Genomic DNA, 7,985 nt, shown 5'->3' with positions numbered 1-7,985 from the left:
AAGACCCAAGTAGCACCTAAAACCTGTAAAGTCTGAAGTATGCATGATTTATGAGTGTTAATCACTGTATATGAGCTCCCACTCTCTTTAAGAAAGTCCAAATATGCAATCACTGTGGTTTCAGTCGCTTCAGTGGCACAGCATGATCGTCCAATAGTCCAAACAAGGAATTTGCGCCATGCATACAAATACTGCTTCTGAGTTCCCGGTCGCCAGCTGGAACAGATGACATTAATGACTGAGTCCTGAAGTCCCTGATGTTTGAAGGCACTCATGATACTTTGCAGGCGGTGATTATCAGCCGTCTCCGAAGTGGGTGGAACTGGGTCAGGTCGTGTGAAGCCACCAGGAGATCGCTGTGACGTGGAAGCCTAACAGGAAAACCAATAAGAGCATCAATCAACAAAGGGAACCAAGATGTTGTTCTCCATAATGGAGCAATAATAATAGCTCTTAGAGCTCTATCCCTCCGAATTTTCATCAACACCCTACTTCAGGGGTGTCAAACTCCTGTCCTCGAGGGCCGCTATCCTGCATGTTTTAGAGGTTTTCTTGCTCCAACACACCAGATTTTGATCGCTGGGTAATTAACAGGCTTCTGCCCAATTTGAAGAGTTAATTCAATCACTGAATCAGGTGTGTTGGAGCTGGAAAACCTCTAAAACATGCAGGATAGYGGCCCTCGAGGACTGGAGTTTGACACCCCTGCCCTACTTCATACAGAAAGGTGGAAAGATGTATGGCTGATGATTTGTCCAGGAAATGGAGAAAGCATCACATGCACAGGCCCCAGGTTCAAACCTCCAAGACACAAATTTATCAAGTTGAGAATTGTGCCTATTAGCAAACAAATCTATGTCTGGGAGAAAAAACTGACAAAGAATTCTAGAAAATATCTCAGGTTTTAGTTTCCGATCTGAACCATCTGAAAACACTTTAGATAGTGTGTCTGCCACTGAGTTGTGTTGTGCACATTCTGTGCAGTAATAAAAATGTTTCTGTCCATGCACCAATTCCAGATTTGTGCAGCCAGGTTATCCAACTCTTCTGAGGCCATGCCTCCCATGTCATTAATGTAAGCCACTGCAGCTGTACTGTCAGATTGAATGCATACATGAATATCACAAGACTGACTGAAAAAAGCTTTAAGACAGAGAAACACACTGAACAATTCCAGAAAATTTATGTGTTTGTGGGACTCTGATGTAAACCAACGCCCGCCTGTTTTATTGTTATCAAACACACCACCCCAGCCTTCCATGCTGGCATCTGTCTGAATCCAGGCTGAAATATCTGCTTGTTGGATTAATTTGCCATTGTGAACCTTTATGTTATTCACCCACCAGTTGACCTCAGCCACAGTAGAGGATGACAAACTAATATTCATATCAAAATCATTACCTAAAGCCAGAGCCTGAATTTTTCCCGCTCCATATGTCTGTAGTGTAATGGACCAGGTAGCACTGCTGTGAATGTGTGGATAATCATACCAATAAATCTGGCAAGCAGCCTAATTGTAATCTTGTCTGCTGTAGGTATGACGTGAGCCTCTGTCAAAATGGCATCTATCCGTTTGTCAACCAGATACACTCTGAAAGTTACAGAGTCAATAACAAAACCAAAAAACACTATCTTATTAGTGGGAACCTGAACAGACTTCTCAAAATTGATATAAAATCCTAGCTTTTCCAACTTTGTAACCATAAGCTGAGTCTGGGCAACACTCTGCGATAACACCTGATTCATGATCAACGAATCATCACTATAAAAAGTGCAACGGATGTCTTGTTGTCTGAACCAAGCAAACACTGCTTTAATTACTTTTGTAAACACCCGAGGTGCTGAGCTAATGCCAAATGGTAACACCTGATGTTCATGCAGAATGTCCCTCCAATAAAATCTGAGGTATTTTCTGAAGTCTGCCTGAATCGGAATGCTAAAATATGCATCACATAAATCCAGAGATGTGAAATAATCATTCTCTTGGATAATGTCTAGTAGTTGAGAAAACAGCTCCATCTTGAAATGCTCATATCTAACAAATTTGTTTAGCCCCTTTGGCTATCATGTTCTGAATCTCCAGATCACGCAGATCTGACTCATWCTCTGAAAACTGAATTTCTGATGGTATTAACAGCTGAAGTGGTTCAGTGACAAAGTCTATTTTATGGCCCAAAACAGAGTTCAAAACCCACTGATCTGCTGTAATGCTTTCCCATTCTCTTATACAATAGGCTAGTTTACCAGCAGTCAYGTGTGTGGTCCACTGACCTGTTTGTCAATCACGCTCAGGGGGTTTGCCAGCCTGTCCCCTCTGATCCATGGTGTCTCCCATCTCGAAGCTGGTGTAGGCTCCTCTCTGGGACCTTCGTCGGGAGTACGGTCCCCTCCAAATCTGGCGCCGGCCTCTCACGCTTCCTCTAGCAGTCTGGAAAGCATTATACTTGCTGTTGTTGTACCTCCCAGGAACGCCCATGTGAGGATAACCAACAGACACCTTAGCCAGTTCATTTATCTCTTTGATCCGCTTGACCAAGTCATCACCAAACAATTTAGCTGAAATTGGCATGTCGATGGAACACAAAGAAGTGTATTTTCCTTGTAATCTTGGCCRGATTAAATAACGTTGTCTCATCGACAGTGAGTGCATAGTATGCCCTAACAGGCTAATAGCATCAGACAACAACATCTTGCACTGAACTCTCTGCGCCACCGGCAGATAAGCCATGAATGAGGCCAAACGCAGTACAGGAACCATCCCAGCGACCAATGTCTGCTGTAATTTCTGAAAACCCAAATCAGACTGCTGGACCCTTTTATGCAGCTGCGTCCAAATTTCCTCATTAACTTTGGGTGCCAAAAGAAAATTGCAGTTATTGGGATGAGGGTATTTATCAGTAAGACTCTTCACCGAGTCCYCACTTATTCTTTTTATACATCCCAAATCCACAATAGAGGCAAAATTATTAGCTATAGCAGGTCCAGTTTTCACCTCTGAGTCAGGCTGTGGAATACTCCACACCTCCTCTGGATCTCCATCCGGATTCTCAGCAAACACTGAGGGATCAAAATAAGATGGAGCCTGAGAGCCATCCTGCTCGCCTGCACTTGCAGTGTCTGGCACCTCCCAGCTATCATCATTATAGGCTGGATCAATTAAATCAGACAAATCCTCTGTATTAGGTCCTCTAACAGAACTTYTAGACTGAKAATTTCGTGCCAAAGTAGCAACCGTGCTCATCAACRACGAGAGCTGAGACATCAGCTGATTAAGTCCAAGCYGTGATTTCAACTCACTTATATTCAGATCAGCCTTGTGTTTCACGTTAACAACATYACTGTTGTGCCGAACCGGCTGCCGTCGCCGGAAGTAGTTCAGAGCTAACACGGCTCCCTCTTTTACCAAGACTTAGCTTAGCTTTCTTTGCCTGCGCCACAGGTTGCGGACCACTGGAAGCCTGACGCTTCGGTCGGTCAATCTGACCAGACACAAGAGTACACTCACTCTGAGTTCGAAAAGGCGAAAAGCCCCGAAAACTACCTCCATTGTCCGAATCTGATCCAAACAGATCAAGCACGTCCGCTCGAGTCCGAGACGGGCCGGCTTCACACTCATCATCACTCATGTCGAGACTACGTCTCCACCAATATCAATGAATCGCCACCAAACGTCACTGTAAAAGAAAGAGACAGCGTCTCAATCACATATCAAATCCACCACTGCGTGGTGCCGTGACAACAATACTTACCTCTCGCTCTCCTCTCAAACGAAAAGTGAAGGAGGCCAGGCTAGGGTGCCTACTTATGGGGTCGCTAGGCATCAWGGGTAATTGCCCCTTTGAATAAGAGACCTCGCTCTCACAATAACTCAAATGATGCTGTTTACATCTCTGAGACRAAGGCRAACGTAAATGAAAAATAATCCCAACATTCCAGCACTTCAAATGGAAGCAAGCTGGTGAACAACACAGAAAAACAAATTTAGCACAAATACTAAACTTATGCAGAAAAACACACTGCATATGTCTTTGAACTCGTTTAGGATATTATGTTAATGTGACTTACATCCACAATAAAATGCAATTAAACTTTTCTTTTGTTCTCTGACTAGTTCGTAAATTGCATTTTAAAAAGACCTCACTTTGTATGGAATGCTCATGTGTGAAACATCAACATTAGCAATAAAACATAAATAATTTTATGTGCACACATAACAGGAATTAGTTTACATGGGGTAAAAACAACATGACTTTTGTACAGTGGCATCATTTTGTGATCCAATGAGCTCACACTGTGCAATAATCATACAGTCACACAAAACCACCTGGGGTACAAATAGACCTTGACCTGCTTTACTTCTATTAAAACACACAAGTGTATAACTAAACTCATATTTTGTATCTTACAGAAGTAAACATAGGAATAAGGCAAGACTTACAAATGTAATTTTTAAGAATAAACAGCAAAATTTGAATTTTTGAGCAAATAAACAAGCACATACGCAATACCTGCAGCTCTCCTTTCTAGCGCCAGCTTTTCATCATGTTTCTAATACCCTGTTKTTACATGCAGTCAGTAAGTAGCACAGGCACAATGCATCTCTTAAAGATATTTAAATATAGATTTATCACACTTAAAACTGATGCTTTACAAAGTTATGTGGCACCGAACTAAATCCCTCCTCAATTAATCCCCTTTAAGTCACATTAAAGCTTGCCTGTGACCGAGTGATGCCACTCTCCTCTCTCTCCATCAAAACCTATTCTCCCTGACGACTGCTGACTGCTGTGTTCTTCCACATGGAAGCAGGACAGAAAAAAGGCTGAATATAACAAGAGYGAGAAAAATGAAAACAAAAGACAATGCTGGAGAGGGAGCTCATTAAAGACTTCAGACAAGAAAAAAAAAAGTAAAAGGATGGAAGCTCCCAGAAGTAAAAGTGATAAGTAACGTCCAAAAAGCGTCTATCATAAGATTAACCTAGGCAATTTAAAAACACTTTTSACTTCACCATAAATTAATCAAATAAATAACTTTCATTAAGGTTTTGTAAAAAAATAATCTAAAACATAAAAAAGATAAAAACAAATGAGTGTCTAGATGAAAAGTAAAAGCGAGCAAGTGTAAGGAAAAAAAAACTGATTAAAATTCATTCCAAATGCTGTATGAAAGGCAAATGAACAAAAGATAAACAGAGGTAGGCATTCAGATTAAGGGTTGATAAGCAAATCTGCTATATATTTCTCTGAACAGGTCATAAATAGAAAAAGGAACAAAAGAGTCAGAGTGTTAAAAAAAGAAGCTACTCTGAATCCCCACGTGTCTGACAGTGCAATGGATGATTTATGGTGAGCATTGTCCAGCAATGTAATTGGCCGCCATGTTGGACTTCTAGTGTGAGAATGAGAGCATGAGAGACATGGACATGTCTCAAGACTATTGTGAACTATACCCCAAAAGCCGCAAAGTGTGTGATGAAGAGAAATGATCAAAGAAAGAACAAATAAAATACAGTGGGAAACAAACCGATTTCTAAAATCCATATTAGACTTAACAAATCATTAAAGACTTTTAGCTCAACAATGACTTAAACTCTTAAATGTGCACTTCTTGTTAATTTAAATGGTTGCAGGCAAGGCAACAAACCAGCTGAGTTCATGAGTAACAACATTTCCCATGTGCCCAGCACCACTGCTGCAGCTTTTCACTTTATTGATTGATGAATAATCAACCATTAGATCACTGCTGACAAATCAAAATGAGACATTGCTGCTGCGCAGTGAGTTAAGATGATGATGTTAAGCTGATAACTGGGAGTGAACACACACAAAGGAACAATCATTTTAACATAGCAGTCAAGTATAAAGTAACAATTAGCACATGATTTAGGTCAGTCCACACCAAGTACAACACCTCAATAACAGAGACAACAGTAAACTGAGTACAGAGTTTACAATTGTAATTCATTTTTTATTTATTAACAGTGTGATCATTTAAAGGGGACAGTAGTAGCCTAAAGAACAGACTCCAGAAGTCCAATAAGCAAAGACCACTAGGAAGCATATCACAATAATTTTGATGCCTTCAAATGTATATATGTTTTGCCTACCATATTTAACTGCACCTTTTTCAGTGGCATATTGCAGACTGTTTCCTCAACAAATAGGAGCAAAAAGGAGCCAGAAATAACAATAATATGATACATAATTTTGCTTTTGTGCTCGTTTACAGTTAATATTAGCATGCCATTAWGAAAACTATGCAAAACAGACTGTGACCTATTTTAAAATATTAGCACATTTGACTTTATTTATTTATTTTTATCCAGACAGTGTATATTTTACACAAATGAGCGACCATTTTCAAAAATCACATTTCACATTTTGTTCAATTTTGCAAAATAGCTCTTCATGTAAGAAAATAAATTGGGGATACTGAATCACCTACTTATTCAAGTGGGCAGCCATGTTTGAAGTTTTGAAGTCAGCTTGTGTTATGTTGCTCTGATGTGAAAATGGGTATTGTTAAGAGCGTTATTTGGTTTGCTGTTTAACTGATTCGGTCTTTGAGAAAAGACATCAAAGCGTCCAGTGTCTCTTTTATCTTTCCATCCTGAAACGGGTTTAATGCACGCACACGACACAACACACCCACCTCCGCTGAATAAAGGAAGAAGACCAGAGTACTGTTAGTGCAACGAGAGAAACTTTGGACTGTCTAGTTGTCCTTCTCATGCAGCTTCATCATTGTCATCACTCACTTCTGTCGTCCCTTTTCTCTCCTCAGTTCCAGTCAGAACTAGAACTCAGCAAAGAAAAGTTGTTCTCCCCAGTTTCTGTGTGAGAGGACAATTCCAATAACTTCACTTTTTAATGAGAGTCTTCCTACTGCTCTTTCTTCAAATACATCTCCTTTTATTCTTCCAGCTTGCTGGTAGGGAGCATTTGTGTGTGTATGTGTGTTGAATGTTTAATTGTTTGAGGAGGAAACGAACAAAAGATGAAGATATGCTGTGTGACTGTGGCAGCCCAACGTCTCCTGTTTTTGAGTGAACGCTGTGGTTCCCTATTCTCTGAACTATCTCAGTGCAGCCTGTCAACAGTTAGTCATCTGTGGAATAGAAAGATGAAAAACTATGATGTGTATACAATGGGTGTTAGGGCAAAAAAAGAAAATGAGGTAAATGTAAGAATGAAGTTACTGACTAAAAAAAGAACAACAACAAAAAAAGCCATGGAAGGAGAATATAAAAGACTGGATAGATGAKCAAATACCTTCAACTTAGCTTTAAATTAAAGCTGTGAATGTAGTGGCACAGCAATGGCTAACCATAAATGCCAGCATCCATGTAAACATATATGTACCCCAACAGCCTGAGGCAATGCTGCCAATCCACAAAACCCTTCTCACCAAACTGTTATCCCCTCAACCTTCTCCTCTCTAACAGTGATTTCCAAATCCTCCACTGATGTTGCATCATCACTGTGGTGTGTAAGATGACATCACAGAGTTTCCTTGAGGTATAGATTAGTGAGCACTACACACCAGGGATTGCCAAAGCTTCTTACAGCCCAAAGCTAYCAAGAAAATACTAATCTGAACAGTGGTTCTGCTGTTAAAAAGGTAAAATCTAAATGTGCACCATTTGGTAATCTTGGCCATTTCTTCAGGAAAAGGAGAAATCATTTTAAGGCTCTATTTAGAAGATGATTTTTACTCAATCAAAAACAGGTAATATGTACAGTAATATGTAAAACACATAATCAAAGAGCTCAGGTTCAAACTTCTGTCTAAACAGAAATAAAACCAGCTTAAACTTTTTTTGCCAGAAGCAGGTGCAGATGAACATTCATGAATAGACTGAGTATCACATTGTCTTTCTAACCACTATTGTGTGAGTGAGTTAGTGAGACGGCACTTGTGTGTGTGTACATGTGTGTGTGTGTGTGTGTGTGTGTGTGTGTGTGTGTGTGTGTGTGTGTGTG

The 7,985-nt window shown here is 40.2% G+C and overlaps 2 protein-coding genes across 2 annotated transcripts in view; both read right to left on the bottom strand.

Moving 5' to 3' along the window:
- Positions 1–7,985, bottom strand: part of plxna4 (plexin A4) — a 232,532-nt gene that overhangs the window by 151,015 nt on the left and 73,532 nt on the right. The gene's annotated exons all lie outside the window — the stretch shown is intronic.
- On the bottom strand, positions 298–4,984 carry LOC106515152 (uncharacterized). Its single transcript, XM_014004804.1, has 2 exons — positions 2,272–4,984; positions 298–371 (listed from the first exon to the last, which is right to left on the bottom strand). Exon 1 carries the CDS (start codon positions 3,260–3,262, stop codon positions 2,279–2,281), a length of 984 nt encoding a protein of 327 aa, XP_013860258.1. The 5' UTR covers positions 3,263–4,984; the 3' UTR covers positions 298–371; positions 2,272–2,278.

Source organism: Austrofundulus limnaeus, unplaced genomic scaffold (genome assembly GCF_001266775.1).
Source record: "Austrofundulus limnaeus strain Quisiro unplaced genomic scaffold, Austrofundulus_limnaeus-1.0 Scaffold26, whole genome shotgun sequence".
In the NCBI taxonomy this organism is placed as follows: Eukaryota; Metazoa; Chordata; class Actinopteri; order Cyprinodontiformes; family Rivulidae; genus Austrofundulus; species Austrofundulus limnaeus.
Note: the sequence above shows the minus strand (reverse complement) of the source record. Positions and strands in the feature narration are given on the sequence as shown.